This window comes from Electrona antarctica, assembly GCF_951216825.1.
Source record: "Electrona antarctica genome assembly, chromosome: 3".
In the NCBI taxonomy this organism is placed as follows: Eukaryota; Metazoa; Chordata; class Actinopteri; order Myctophiformes; family Myctophidae; genus Electrona; species Electrona antarctica.
The window spans coordinates 49,643,207-49,660,138 of record NC_136808.1 but is presented as its reverse complement, the minus strand read 5'-3'; the positions used below and the strand labels follow the sequence as shown (position 1 = coordinate 49,660,138).

Here is a 16,932-nt window from a genome sequence, read left to right as displayed (position 1 = left end):
ATCCTGAATAATTTTTTGGGTGTTTTTGAATTGGAATCCTGAAAAGTAATATTCTTATTTAATTTCAAATGACTTTCTAATGCCTTTAATTATAGTTATGTTAACTTTATGAACTAAATACAAATACATTGGACATAAAAAAAGACAATAAGATTTTAATACTATAGTCATTAAGCTACTAATTTAGACTGAAGTAATTAAAGTGGGTCATGTTTGCATGTTTGGAATTGTAACCAATCAATAATATATCAGTATTATGATAATATCCTGAGGGCCACATTAAGTGACGGTGGGGGCCGCATGTGGCCCCTGTCTGGGCCACCAGTTATGTATGCCCCAGAGGAACAGGATCAGGAGGACCGCCACTTGTGTGACACCAGTGGTGAACAGTATAGTAACAAAATACATGTTGTTGCTGCCGTGGTAGAAACCCTATAATCTCCATATTTTAATATACCATTTTAAAATGCCATTTTAAAAAGTGACAAAACAGTTTTGGACATACGAGTTTTCCAGCCGACAGAGACGATTGTAGGTGCACACAGTACATAATGGAGTTTTTGTATCTTTTACTTGAATAGGCCTATATATATTATTTTTTTATAATGATGACTCATTCTACTCAAATAGGTCTACTGTATAGGCTATATCCACACTCATGAGATCAATGTGGGGGGACATGAATTTCAGGTAGTCTCAACTAGAGAGAAAAAATGTTTAAAAAAATGTTTTTTTAATATGATGTATTCGGTGTAAATTGTAAGTATCTTCTGCATACTCTGTCACAATTCTGGTTCATGAGTAATGAGACTCACCTGTGTTTTGTGGGGGTGGCACACAAGGGGGGGGGGGGGACTCAATCTGTGGGGAATGTATAAATGTGATGAAACATGTGTGCATCTGTATACTGACTCGTTTATTAGTAGTAATTATTTTACAAAATAATGGTGTGATGGTGAATAATGGCCCATCATTCTACTCAAAGACAATTATTGAACTTTTGACTCCTCTACATTTCTAAGAAAGGGAAAAAGTACGAATAACAATATACTATTTCAAATATAGTGAAAACTAATGATCTACAGTAGGCTCAGCTTGTAGACCTGCTATTTTCACTATTTTCGTCTACTGATCGTTTTTAAATGAGTAAGTCATGCTTTCAGCATGACTTTTTTTGTATTACTTTTACAGGTTTTTTTAAGCAGGTCCTGTACTTTGACTGAGCATCTATACTTTGACCCAAATACTGTGGCTGAGCTGCTCTGGTCCATAGCCCCTTCTACTGCTTCTACGATTATACTGCAGGGCAGAATCGTAGAAGCAGTAGAAGGCTATGGACCAGAGCTATTCGTCCACCTGCCTGACCCCAGCTCTTCTGCCACTGCATCCAGTCACAGGGACGTGCAAGAGAGTGTTAGAGAGGCAGGGGTTGAAATCCCCTAAGAGGGCACTTTTGGACAAAAATAGCAGACCTACAAGCTCACAACGCGTCGCGCTGTGACGCGTTGAGAGCTTGTAGATCAGCTATTTCGGGGCGCAACCCAGCACTATTTAGCTAGTGGAAAATGTGGTGTAACGACATGGATTAATTTCTTCTTTTTTTTTCTTTTCTTTTTTATAATATTTATTTAATTTGGAAAAAGCAGTACAGTAACAGCATTTCTATGTATACATAGGACACAAGTGCAGTTCCCAAGATTTTTTTCACTCCTCTTCCCTCCCTCCCCCCTCCAAGTGACTCCATCTCCAGTGTCTCTGTAACATCCTTGCATTCTTCAGGACTACATGTCATATGGCATCAAGTCAACACTTAACAGGGCAAAGGGCAATATCGCTTCAGAGTGTACATTTCAGAAGGAGAAAAAGAAGAAAGAGTGGGCAGACAAAAGAAAAAGACAAAGACAAAAAAACAACAACAACCAAGAGACATGGATTCATTTCTAAACACATTTGCTCAACGCAAAATTCGGTGTCCAAGTTCAGGAAAAATGTAGTAGCCTAAATGCTGCATTCGTGGTCTGGAAAGGGCAGTTGTTTTACAGACGGGTAAGGGCAGGGGCTGAAGCCCCCTTTGATGTCTATGTGCGCACGAGTCGTTCGACTCGTTCCTGAAGCCTAAGTTATACTTTCTAAAGTTTCTACAACCGTGTAAAGTAAACCCTCACTTGTTCATTAGAATGGAACCTGGACTATATCTGCAGTGTGTCAAACTCACCAATAGATGGCATCACTACCTCAGACTATGCATATGAAAGACCACTAGAACCTGCATGCAAATATTCTGTATTTAAATGAGGGCTATAAGCTTTGATCCATCAAATACAGTACCATACATTATTATTGTTATTATTCGATCAAAGAACATTACACTTTATGTAAGTCAGATGTGGTATACCGTATATGACACCCATGTTTAAAAAGATGTGTAATTAAAGAGGGTCTACATACTCATACTGAATACCTACAGGGGTCTTTTTTTGTCAAGGTCAGAAACAAAATGTAATAAAAATCTTCTCATATGGGCTATATGGTGTCTTGTGTTGCACAATGTGTACAATCAAATGCAGGACGACGTGCTATAATAATAGTAGGCTTTATTCCAGACTGCGGTGGATCACAACATGTATACAGGAAGGCTGACTTCACACAATTCTGTACCTGAAGATATTCCCAGCATGCAGTAGCACTAACCAATCACAGTGGCTATATCTAACAGACGCTAGGTGGAGATAGAGCATCAATATAAGCATATTCTGTGAGAATATTACATATGGTACAAAGTCTTTCCGGGTGGGGGTCCGCTGCCAAATACATGTACCCATTGTACCGTATATACATTTGGGGGTCCTTAAAATGAACATTTGAGAAGCTACATGGTCTATTGACTCTAGACTAGTAGCCCATGCCTGGCCAGCGTGACATCGTCATGTAATGGGGATTCGGGAACCTGACACAGGTTCTGGAGGTCTGTCAGAGAGATGGAGCGTGCTCAGAAAGGTGCCAAGATCAACTCCAAGCCCTGGCTGTCACTAGTGAGTATAGTCCTCCATGTCAGAATAAAGTGTGGACTTGATACCTATAGGTCATCTTGAGTCCCCTTCAGAACCTGGCTGTCACTATAGTGAGTAGCCTACTAGTCACCCTCCATGTCAGAATAAAGTGTGGACTCGATACAGTGTTGATTTCGTTGACTAAGACTATGACGACAAATGTTCGTCGACTACCTTTTTCCACTGATGAAAACTAAATGGAAACTAAGCTATGATGACTAAAACCAAGACTAAATATACTGACAATTTTGTCAACAAATAAAAACTAGACTAAAATGTTAGACAGGGACCAGTGGACAAGAGATCCAGTATAAGTCATTTTACAATTAGTTGCATGCTGAAAATATCAGATCTACGAGCTCACAGCTGGGACGCGTTGTGGGCTTGTAGATCTGCTATTTCCAGCAAGTGTAAAATCAGTCATTACGACGGCATCAAGGCCCGCCAAAATACAGTTTGTTCGACTAAATCAACTGTAGATTTACACAACAAAAATCTTATGATATTTAGTCGACTAAAACTACACTAACACTACATGCAAAGTGTAACTTTCAATATAACAAAGTGATGTGAATCTGAGAGTTAGAGTTAGTGTCAAAGTGTCCTTGAGCAAGACACTGAACCCCTAATTGCTCCTGATGTGCAGGTTGGTACCTTGCATGGTTTCCGCCGCCATCGGTGTATGAATGTGTGTGTGAATGGGTGAATCTATGTAAAGCGCCTTGTATAAAGGCACTATATAAATGCACCATTTTACCATTCTACTACTCCAGTGCCACCACAATGTGGAATGCCCTGACACCATCCATTAAAAGATGTGAATCACCGATCTCTTTCAAAATTGGCCTGGAAAAACATCCATCAGGAGACCACAAGGGGAGATAAATGTAAATTCCCATTGAATGGAGCTGTCATTCATTGTCGCTGTTTTCCTTTTTCTCCATGGTAGCCTATATGTTGTATTTATTGATGACATGTATTATTGTGTTCATTTTTATGCCATGAATTGAATACATAGGACCACAAGTGTCTCCAACACTATATTAAATTGAAGCTGATGAATGGATACTCTCTCCTGATTGGATGAAATTTGAAACCCACCCACCAACATGTATTTTCTGTAATATTAAAGAGCTGGAGAGAAGAAACCCTTGTTACTGAAAGATAGCCAATCTACAAGCTTGTAGATCGTTTATTTTTGCATGTCTTATAATTACTTTTGGGTCACCCTGTATGTACATTTATTTACAAAAACAAAAACAAGTAACATTTTGAAGATATGAGGTTTCTGCCTGACAGCAATGATCTACAAACTCAAGATTAGACGTTTTCACAGATTTTGGAAAAGCTTGAAATTATCTAAAAGGTTTTTCAATTTGTTTCAAAAACCTTCTTTTCAAATCATTTTCACATTTCTTATTTTTTCTTTTTTTTCACTTTTTCGAAGATATGCTATTTTTGCGATTATCGCGGGAATTTTGTTTTGAAAATGTTCGCCATGCCCACTGACATGACATGCCTGACTCAGAGTCCACAAATTGCAACAAATGCTTAGTGGCCCTGAGGGGCGGTGAGCTGGCCTGTGAATTTGAGCAGGTGCTGTCCGTGGGGGGGAGAGGGGGGGGCAGCATAGGTGTTGATTGATGACCATCAACTGTCATAATAGTTCCTTCCTGGAAAGTTGGCTTTTTTGGAGACCAGACCGCCCAATAGGTCAATAAGAATGGTACGAGTGTACAATGATGCCAAAGGATAACACGAAAAGGCTGAAGGGCTTGTTTCCATTGGGGTCCTGTGTATTCAATTAATCAATTCACTTGGTATAAAACCTTTGCGACAAATAGCAGAAATGTATTCAGAAGATGTAATTAAATGTAGTTCTCAGTGTCTCTCTCTCTCTCTCTCTCGCTCATCCTCTCTCTCTCTCTCTCTGATGCTGATATCATACTGTAAATGGTGCATTTATATACTGTAGCATAGATCATTTTTACAGCAGACACTGATGGGTAAAAACATCTGAAGGTAATAATAACATTAATTGAGAGGGTGTGTTTCATTTAGGTGTTATAATGTGTGCCAACATAGACCCTATTTCATGCAGGCACACAGAAACACCTCCAATTCATGTCAGACTCCTTTACACATGAACTAAGCTCTATCATACCAAGCTCTCTCACTATTGCTATATTTTTGAGGGTCCTAACTGTCCTATACACAGGTTTAATGTTTGTCTTTAGTTCAATGTTTGCTTTGTAAACGCCATTGACAATGAATGGATAATTTACGTCATAATGTGCCATTTACGTCATATTGTCTCTTTATTGTTAATGGCGTTTAATGTTTGTGTTGGCACCGTTTGTTTTATATCACCATTACATCACTTTAATATATTAGCGCCCCTCACTTCACACAGGTGTGATTTTTAACATTCATGTTTTTACAGATGTGAACAATTTTAACAATAGGGATGCCATGCCAGGTTGAAAGTGGCATGACTGCTGCACAGAAGGGTCCATTAACCATAAAATTAAGAGAAATGGGGAATTATAGAGACACTTTGACGCTGCTGATGTGATTTCAGTTGTCGATGTCGATGATTATCAATAAAAACTAAAAAGTATTTGAGAGAACTCCCTTTCTGTCTATTTCAGCCATTCTGCTCCTACATTTCCCATCATGCATTATATCACATGCAGGCAAGCGTCGGCATGGGACACACCAGAGCCATCTAATTTACGATATTGAGAGGGCGGAAACCGAACGCTCGAGCGCTGTTCATGCAGCCTGAACTGAGACAAGCGGGAGTTGGAAATACAGTACATTGTTTTTAACGAGGGCGGCGCAAATAAGAGCTATTTTAAGCATGTGTGCAACATGACATGAAGTATTGTACAATAACAACTAAAGTCTCTTTAATGTTTATGTTGTACTATTACTACAAAACAAATCTAAAATAAAGGGATTTAAGATCATTAAAGCTGGGCTGTTGCCTGAGTCCAATTCATTTCTGCCTACTTCCGGTCCAGGACTTGTCCCAGTTGGTTGTCCCCATTCTCAATAGAAGTCTATGTAGGAGAGCCGCCATTGGACTGGCCCCATGAAGTGAACGCAGTTTGCGTAACTCTGTCTATATCTAAGGCTCTGCCGCTCTGGGACACATGCACATGCCACACAGTCCATGGCCGCCACATCAATCATATTCACAAGTGATCTCGATGTTGCCGTAAACAGCGAACAAGGACATTAATGTCACTTCCACTGACGGTAGCCGCTAAAAAACAGACAGCAGGAGGGATTGTAGTTTTAACACTCACAGATTTTACTTCAATGTCATCGTCAGATCACTCTTGTAAACCTTTCACCAGCGTTTCAGAGACACAGAGAAAGAATGACCATTAAGTCTTCTAATGGTACATATAGTCCTGCAAGAAATATATCAAGAGCATTGAAAATCTATTTATGTTCTGTACTAAAACATTGGCATTTTTTAAACAAATCACATAGGCTACAATTAAATCCCTTTACACACCTGGAGCATGATGACTAAGCATGTGTTAGTATCATACTGTTCATAATGTTGATGCCGGTTGGTGATGATTTTTGCTGGTGAAAAATCTGTCTAATTTTCACTTTATCACAGAAGTTCAAAATGAAAACAATCTTGAATGAATTAATTAATCTTACGCAACAAAAAGCTTTTTCACCAGAAGACTATTTACAATTTCCAGGAAGGTGCACTTTCCACTCTCCAATTAAGAGAGTCAGCTGTGGCCGGCCTGCCGATCAGTCGGTAGGATCACTGGGCTCTGGGTTCGATCCCAGGCAGCATCTTTCAATAAGTACATATACAGAGCTGATGGTAGGTGTGGTGCTCCACCTCAGCAATCCATCTCCCACGCAGGGGTCTAATGCATCGCAAAAAAGAGGATAGATTGCTCGATTGATACCAACAATATAACCACTCCGACCTTTACTTTTTGATTAAGATAAACATCTACCCTGCCATGTCACACTCTCTCCACACTTCTGGTTCATGTCATTACAAAATCTATCTAAAAAACTATAGTCTAAAAATAAAAATAAAAAGTGTAGCCAGGTGGACAAACAAACACTCCTTTGAAGAAGCATTGGTGCTGTCCGTTAGTCTGTCTCTGCTTCCTTCCAGCTGGCCTGAATGTGAGTCTTCTTACAACTACACCTGCTTCCCCCTCCACCTCCACCCCCCACCACACCACACCCACCTACGTTAGCCCCTCTGACCTCCTCTCAACTCCCCCCTTCCCTTCTCGCCTCTCTCCTCAACAACTGCTTGCCAACCCCCATTTACATTTTAGGCGTTTTGCAGACGGACTCTTCTCTGACTGCAGCGACTAACAACAAGTGCTTAAAAGTAGCTTACCACTCTCTGGCACCCCCCACACTCCATTTTACACACACACACACTTGCACGTACACACGCACACACAAACAGACACACACACACACACGCACGCGCACACACACACACACACACACACACGCGCGCACACACACATTCTCTACCTCTCTCTACTCCTTACCCCACCCTTTACTCTCTCTCTCTTTCTAACCCTTCTCAGTTTCTCTCTCTCTACTCCTCTTACGGTGTGTGTCCCCCCCTCACAGTGTGTCCCCCGTCCCACCTCCTCTTACGGAGTTGCGGAGTCCCCATGGCCCTTAGATGGGTTAAGCTGGGTAACAAATTACGTGTGTGTTTTTTACTCTGAGAACATGAAACTTGTACAGATTTGAATGCTAATTGTGTTGTGGGCACTGATGTCCTATAGCGATTAAGGTGCATTGTGACATTTGATTGATTGATTGATTGATTGATTGATTGATTGATTGATTGATTGATTATTTCGGTGTCCTGCACACATTGTGCCCAACCCTCATGGGTTTATAAGACAGCCTTTCACATTTGCGTTTACAGCACAGCATGTCTACATTACATGATTACAGTATATTCATAATACATTTCATTCCAGCCCTCTCTCCCAAGCTTGACAAATAAAATCTGCCACAACAAAAGTCCCTTTAGCAAAACATATCTCCATTTCATTTTCATAATCATTTAAATCTAGGATCTTGTTAACCATAATTTCCCTTATGTCATCATATTTAGGGCAATAAAACAAAAAGTGAACCTCATTTTCAAGTTCACAGAACAAGCAATATCTCTCTTCTTCTGGAGTGGCATCTCACTCTGTCTACTGTGTACTAATAATAAAGGCAGAAAAGCCCCAACATCTTTTTTTTTAAAGTATTAGATTGTACAGATACAGGTTACAGAGGTCAGAGAGAAGGAAGGGAGACATGGCGGGAGTTGGATTCGAACTTGCGCTCAGTGCACTAACTGGCTCAGTCACCAGGCACCCAGCTTGTAACACATGATTCTACCTATTTCATTTGTCTGTTTGTTTGTTTGTTTTCATCCAAACAACAACATTATCAAATATTATTTGATGTTTGAGAATTAAATCCTTAGCCTACCCTATCCTTCAAAACCACCACAAAAGAGCACATGTCTGCAATGTGCAACTGTACCTAAACAAGTCTTCTAGTTTGCCAAATGAAATCGATCAGGGCTTTTTGTGTTATCCTTTTAGCATTAGTATATAGTATAATTGTACCTCTGTACCTTTTGCAAACTGTTAACAAAGTATTCAATCAATCAATCAAAGCCACTTTAAATGTCCCTCTACAGTATAAAATGAATGTGGGTCATGTAGCACTTCTTCATTTGCCTCCTCCTGCATGTTTGAAAACTCCTTAAGACCATTAATTATGCATGCATAACTTTAATTTAACAGATTCATTGATACCGAGGATCTCACTGTATGTGAGTCAATATGAACCTTTATTGAGAAAGGATATCCCCTTGAGATGGCTCATCTCGTTTTCGAGGGGGTCCAGCAACATACAGCAATACAGAGCAATATTGCTGTATATGCATGGCTGATTTCTTCTATAGAGGGTATGCGCGTGACATCATAATCATACCCGGAAGTTATGCTGGAACAATATACTGAGTGGGAAAAAACTACTTTCTGGCCTTGACAGCCCATACATCCAAACAGAAAAGTCCTATTTGATTGCATTAAACAACGTTAAACTCACTTTTCCACTCGATTTGCCACTCACTTTATGTATGCGCATACCCTCAATCTATACAGTTCTTAACAACAATGTTTTTCATTCATTTTATTTCTGATAATTGTTGTTTTGTTTTTGTTCTTTGCACTGATTTTCTCGGAGGGGGGGGGGGGGGGTCTTGCTTTCTACACATGGTCTCAGTTTCTTTCATGTTTCTCTCTCAATATGTAGTCAGTGTATCCCGTCTTTATAGCCAAGGTCAATCATTTGCACCGCAATTTGATTGTAAACATGGCATTATGGGTCCAATTTTACCCTCTAGCCAGTTGACAGGAGTCCCCATGAGCTCTATATTAGGCCCCCTCCTTTTTCCCTTCCACACTGATCTCTTCTCCAAAAATGGCCAATCTACAAGCTCAGAGTCACAACAGGTGGCAACGCAGCATGTCGTGTGCATGCATAGATCAGCTAATTTGACTGAACCCAAGAATTGTGATGCAGGGATTCGAGTAACTTTTGCTGTTGATTTGCAGAGTTGTTAATAATAGCACCTTTACTTTGCTGATATTTGTCACCTGTCTGTCTCTCTCTCACTCTTGTTTTGCCTCTATATAGAAAACATGAATTTGAATGTTGTGTCATTATTGCCCCATATGTCACTGGTCAAACACCTCTGTCTCTCTGTTCCTCTGTGTCGTCGTCGTCCCCCCCCCCCCCCCCCCCCCCCCTCTCTCTCTCTCTCTCTGTGAACATGTGTCATCGTCACTTCCTTGGAGTTTATTCTGAGCTGCCTTGCACCTCCCTCACCCTTCTCGCTCCTCACACCCCAAGTTAGGAACCAACACACACACACTCACACACACTCATTTACTCACACACACTCACACACACACACACACACACACACACACACACACACACACCACAAACATATGCTGTTAGACATGCTGTATTTCCGTCTTTGTCTCTGCCTGTCTGCCCCTCTCTCTCAATCTCTCTCTCTCTCTCTCTCTCTCAGGAACACACACACACACACACACACACACACACACACACACACACACACACACACACACACACACACACACACACACACACACACACAGTACACACACACACACACACACACACACACACACACACACACACACACACACACACACACACACACCTAAATTTAATCCCGCTTCTTACAGATACAGTTTCAGTAGTTGGCCTGCTTTCTTTTAATGGTTTATTTTTTCTTCCTTATTCATACATGACACAATAATAATAATAATAATAATAATAATAATAGTAATGTTTCACTATTAATTCATTGGAAAGACAAATACCAGCATACCAGGATTAACTGTAACAGTTGCATATAATAAACAAAGGCATTGATTCGTTCATAAAGAAAAGACATTCTATACAAAATGCCCATGGTCAAATATATTTTTGCAACCGTGTATCAAAAGTGCAAGGAATGGTATAGGCTATTGTAATATATATTTTACATCCAATATTGCAATTTTAAAATATATACAATAGTCTGTGGTTTTCCTTTGTGGCTTAATTGTCCTTTGTGGCCTTTTATAAGTGCCATTTGCGACTTGAATTAATTAAATTAAAACACGTGATGATATTTATTTTTTAAATAAATTTGCTTTCATAATCATGTGCACAAAGAAATGTGTTTCTGAAATGACATTTCACTTCCTGTATTGCTATATTTATGAAAGTACCTGCCTGTGTTACTTTCTAACTAATAAAACCTTGGCTTTACGCACGTCAATCAGTGCGGTTGTATGCATGGGAACGATGAGAGCAGCATTCTCCCTGGTTTGAGGCTCGATGTGGGCCCGTTACACACAAAATCTACCACCCTCCTCGGTACAAAGCTCCATGTACGGCCCTGGAGGGGGGACACCGCCGAGGTGCGCAGGGAGTGGGGAGGTCAAAGCGACAGTTCCATATATGGCGCGCGCTCGTCTCTCTCTCCTGGAAACCGTGGGGTCGGGAGCGCGCATGCAGCGACGCTCCCCCTCTGTCTTCGACCCTCTTCCGTCTCCCCCGCCCCCCCACGCACGACATCCCCCGCGACCTGTCAACGGCCTAATATGGCTTGAGGGCCGGGATGGGGGCCAGTGAATGGTGAGAGGTTCGGGTATATAAGCCAGAGCAGCGTTACTGAGGACCGTAGCTGGTTCAAGAAGCAAGCAGCAGCATACCTTGGGTCTTTCTCTCTCCGTGCAACAACCTCCCCCAATAAGGTAAGACACCACCAGAGACCACCAGTCCAGTCCAGAGACCCACCACAGCTATAGGAGCAGATAGGACCAGGCAAGCTGCCTCTGAAGCTCCAGGAGACCCAGGCATATAGACTATGGAACCAACTAAGACTTATAGCGGAGTCTGGAGTCTGAAGTTTAGCCTGATAGGAGTTCGTCTGGGACCAGTTACCACTGGGGATAACACCGGGAACTCTTTTTTTCTGCATGGAGGATACACTGTGAAATGCTGAGTGTTCATTTATAACTCTGAGGGCTGTGCGTTTTTTGGAACTCAGGTGGTGCGCAAATGTAACCAAAACGTTTGGTTACATTTGCGCACCATCATGCAAGTTCCAAATGGATTTTGGTATAGGGTTCCACGGGTCCATGTGGGTCCATTTGTGCACTCTCTGAGTGTGCAAATTGGAACATGTGGTTCAATGTGTTATTTGTACAACTTTCAGGGTTCAATTGACACTCAGGAGTTCGCAGTGCTCTTAATTGGTCTGACAGACAGTGTAGTACTATATTATAGATGCTGATGCTGGGAGGCGCCATGCGCCCTCAGGCAAAACAAACTGACAGCATAAACTTTACCTATAAAGAACAGACTTAATATTCTTTCTAATATAGAGAATAACTTCATTGCCTAAAGACCAGACTCAATATTCACTATAGAGATAATCGCTTTACCATAAAGAATAGACTTTATATATTTATTTCTAATATAACGAGAATAACTTTTCCTATAGCAGACTTAGGCTATACTATTCTATAATATGTCATTATTATTATTATTATTATTGCATAGTCATTTATTTACAAATCAATAAAATTACTACGTAATAGGCATTTGACGTGCATTAGAATCATTTGAGCTGTATAGGCTTAATCTTCGGTAGATCAGATCGAGGTAATAAAGTCGTTTTTAGGTTTACAATTTCATATTGTCAAAGGAAAACCCAGTAATCCATGTGGAGTGTTTTTTTGTGTATATGGTTGCAGGTGTTGTGTGACTGGCCACTGCCATGCGTAACGGCATGTTGTCAGTGGTTCATTCACCCAAACAAACCCTAGACAACGATGAGATTAATTTGACAATTTAAATATGTTAATTATTGCTTTAATACCAGCTAAAAGTAAACGCGATTGTATTTAAGACAGGTGTAAAGTCAAAGTATAGGCTACAGGTTAGAACAAACAACATAGGGCAAGTGGAGGTGTCATCATCATCTTGAGTGTCACTTATGTCACCGCCATTACGCAGCGCTGACAACAGGTGCACTGTCTAATCTCGTTGTTTATTTCACCTCTTCTTCAACGCAGAAGCCAACATGTGTGACGATGATGAGACTACCGCCCTTGTGTGCGACAACGGCTCCGGCCTTGTGAAGGCTGGCTTCGCCGGAGACGATGCCCCCAGGGCCGTCTTCCCTTCCATCGTTGGACGTCCCCGTCATCAGGTATATATAAAGCAAATGATGAAAAGAAACAATGGTATAGAGAACTAGCCCCAATTCTGTAGCTCCTCGGAGCTACAGAATGAGCGTAGGGACTGAGGGAACATATTGGAGCTAATAGAGAACATGCACTTTTAGTAAACATTATAAACAACTGCTTCCTCAATATAAAAGCCTATATAACTTGAACCATAATTATGTTGGATGATTATAACGGGATATCTGATATTGAATTTTAAACTGTATTAAAACTAATATTCGTTTGACCGAAATTAGGTCTATGCTCCAAAGTACCGGGATGAATATTTCAGTGACTCCATGCAGTTCTCTGGAAACTATGCAGTTTATTGTTAGAATATATAGCCTACACTATGCAGGCCTCCCGTATCTTATTCCACAAGGAAACATTACAAGGAGCACAGTAATAGCTCTCCTTGTAGTCTTAATTTAACTTTGAACCATTTGGTTAAATTGATACACTCTAGGAGTTAAATTAACACCCATGATTTTACAGTCACCAGTGTGCTTTGGACTGTACGGCCTTTTGACACCCTGTGTGTCACGATCTTTGTGAGACGTTGGCAGCAGCGCAATTTTTAGATCTCCTAAATGCCGACACGACATGCCAAGCGTGTTCGTGTCCTTTCCGACATGCGCGTATTTGGCAACATTACGCAACGCACCATTGCGCGCGGCAAAGACTTTAAGCTGGCTAGAAGGTCACTTTTATCTGCGCGCTTTGTATTGTTGTACATTCCTCGACTGACCCCCGTCTCTCTCTCTTCTCTATCCAGGGTGTCATGGTCGGTATGGGTCAGAAGGACTCCTACGTCGGCGACGAGGCTCAGAGCAAGAGAGGTATCCTGACTCTGAAGTACCCCATCGAGCACGGCATCATCACCAACTGGGATGATATGGAGAAGATCTGGCATCACACCTTCTACAACGAGCTGCGCGTGGCACCCGAGGAGCACCCCACCCTGCTCACTGAAGCCCCACTGAACCCCAAGGCCAACAGGGAGAAGATGACCCAGATCATGTTTGAGACCTTCAACGTCCCAGCCATGTATGTGGCCATCCAGGCTGTCCTGTCCCTGTACGCTTCCGGTCGTACCACTGGTGAGAACCGACACACAACAAACAACAACAACAACAATAACAAGACAACAATCGATAGCAAACTACAATACAACTATACTGACAAAAGAACATACAAACTACCCACAGAGGACCTAAACTTAAAGCACAATCACATAAACGCATATCAACTCAACTCACACATAGTCACTATTATCAACTCAACTCACACATAGTCACTATTAGCCAGCAAATATGTGTTACACATGTTACTAAAGCACCGATTAAAGTAGATTAGTGCTTATAGTAACAATCCGTGCCATTACAGAAGGTGGCTGTTTAATCACATCACACATGTATTTTACGCACAACTTTTACGCACAGTCCTGATGCCTCCGGCCGAGCCGCTGATGTAATTCCACCCTTTCCTTCCTCTCTCCAGGTATTGTGCTGGATGCTGGTGATGGTGTCACCCACAACGTCCCAGTTTATGAGGGTTATGCTCTTCCCCACGCCATCATGCGTCTGGATCTGGCTGGTCGCGACTTGACCGATTACCTGATGAAGATCCTCACAGAGCGTGGCTACTCTTTCGTCACCACCGGTACGGGAATAATAACAATAATAATAATAATTATAACAGCAACAACAGTATAAACTGGACAAATAACAAATACGCTGGAATCAACTAGGCTATACCACTCTGCAACACAGTTTATTGGAACATGGCATGCCTATGCGCACTTGTCTTGCGCGCAGTAATCAAGTAAAAATAATTAATATAGGCTATTGATCTATATAACAACATAGACACGTTATTTGTCACCTTTATTATATTTAACATTTAACCAAAATATGGTCCAAGATAGGCTACTTCTGTATTATAGGCCTATAACCTAAATAATTTCATGCATCGTTTAAGTGTTAGCCTAATTCATTCATTCATTCATTCATTATAGACTATTACCTAATTCATTCATTTTTTCATTAGCCTATTACGTAAGTGTAGCTATTCGACGGTGAAAATCCCTTTTGTTCCATTTTATATTCAATCACGGTATAGATAGGGTGTCACGTTGTCAAGCTTGTATATAGACTGCTGTGTTCTTTTTGGCAAGCGACACCGTTGTAGCCTACTACGGAGCATACATCGGGCAGTTCACAGTCGCTGAACTTGTCTAACTTGAACGCTAACTTGTCTCCATACAGCTGAGCGTGAAATCGTGCGCGACATCAAGGAGAAGTTGTGCTATGTGGCTCTGGACTTCGAGAACGAGATGGCAACCGCCGCCTCCTCCTCCTCTCTGGAGAAGAGCTACGAGCTTCCCGACGGTCAGGTCATCACCATCGGTAACGAGAGGTTCCGTTGCCCCGAGACCCTCTTCCAGCCTTCCTTCATTGGTACGAAAACAACAACAACAACACATTTACCCGAATATAACACATTTTTAAAAATAAATGTACTGAATGCTTGCTTAGTTAGTCTTACTCAATTATCTCTTCATCTTCTCACCTGACCAGGAATGGAATCTGCTGGTATTCATGAGACTGCCTACAACAGCATCATGAAGTGCGACATTGACATCCGTAAGGATCTGTACGCCAACAACGTGCTGTCCGGTGGTACCACCATGTACCCTGGTATCGCTGACAGGATGCAGAAGGAAATCACTGCCCTGGCCCCCAGCACCATGAAGATCAAGGTACATATACAACCATATTACGCTTCTCATAATGTTATCATGGTGGTCTGACTCATATAGAAGAAATACAGAAAGCAAGTGATCAACTAAATAATAATAATAATAATAATAATACCAAGCTAAATGAGGAACAATTAAGCCCTATATTTTATTTATTTTCAGCTTGAAAATAGTAGATGTGGGCTTGTAGATCAGCTATATTCGTGGAAAAAATGTTCTCTTATGGGGGTCCCTCGCATGAAATTATTTTCAAATGGGGGTCCGCAGACTCCGCACCCAAATTCTGGGGATGAACATGTTTGAGATCCACTTGTACTAGACTAAAGGACTGCCATATAGACCTTCAAGGTGTGCCATTATGGACACAGGTGATCCATGTCACTGATCCATGTTCTCCCTCCTCCTCTCTAGATCATTGCTCCCCCTGAGAGGAAGTACTCTGTCTGGATCGGTGGCTCCATCCTGGCTTCCCTGTCCACCTTCCAGCAGATGTGGATCAGCAAGCAGGAATACGATGAGGCAGGTCCCAGCATCGTCCACAGGAAGTGCTTCTAAATACACTTTCTTCACCTCTACCATCATCTCCAAACCCCAACCACCAACTATCGACTTGGAGATTCCTTACGGAGGACGACCCTTGCTGTGGCACAGCAACAACTGCTTGTCAATGGACTTTATGCCTGCGCTGTTGACATATGCATTTTTAATATCTGCATATTTGTAATATTGCTACCATGTTGTCTGTGTTGCACTTGAGAACAAGCTGTGAATACCAACCTTGAACCATGCAAAACCATCAAACCCCAAAAAAGTGAATAAAAAAAGTTCAATAACAACATGTAGCCCAACACATGTGAATGTAAGTGTATATACATGACTATTAATAATTTATTAAAGTCCATTATTTGGTATTTTTCCATCCTGGTCTTGTCTCTATAATAGACTTGGGGGAAACAAGCATTAGCTCATATACCTCAAGGAATGTCTCTTGGTCAAAAGGTGACCCTTGGTGGCCATCCTTAGCATAACAGTCTAAATGTCACCTGAAGAGTCAAATATAGACATTAGCCAACCACAAACCAACCATGACAAGTATGAGCTGAGGAGAGACATTAACTGTCTCTGGGGGAATAATTATAATGCGAAGATCAATTTAAAACCATCATCACCTATAGGCCGGGAAATAGAGTGACTGGGGCTTTTATGCCACTTCTCACAGTGATAGGCCTACATTTCTATCCTGACTCAACCCAGACAAAATTAGATCTTAGGG

At 41.3% G+C, this 16,932-nt stretch overlaps 1 protein-coding gene across 1 annotated transcript in view; it reads left to right on the top strand.

The window, feature by feature from the left end:
* Positions 1–16,576, top strand: part of LOC306920344 (actin, alpha skeletal muscle A) — a 210,110-nt gene extending 193,534 nt beyond the window's left edge. The window contains exons 2-7 of the mRNA XM_079497063.1: positions 12,746–12,882; positions 13,674–13,998; positions 14,399–14,560; positions 15,166–15,357; positions 15,478–15,659; positions 16,071–16,576. Of these exons, the coding sequence (XP_079353189.1) occupies positions 12,754–12,882; positions 13,674–13,998; positions 14,399–14,560; positions 15,166–15,357; positions 15,478–15,659; positions 16,071–16,214 (1,134 nt within the window). The 5' untranslated portion in view covers positions 12,746–12,753 and the 3' untranslated portion in view covers positions 16,215–16,576. The remainder of the gene's footprint in view (positions 1–12,745; positions 12,883–13,673; positions 13,999–14,398; positions 14,561–15,165; positions 15,358–15,477; positions 15,660–16,070) is intronic.
* The last annotated feature ends 356 nt before the right edge of the window (positions 16,577–16,932 follow it).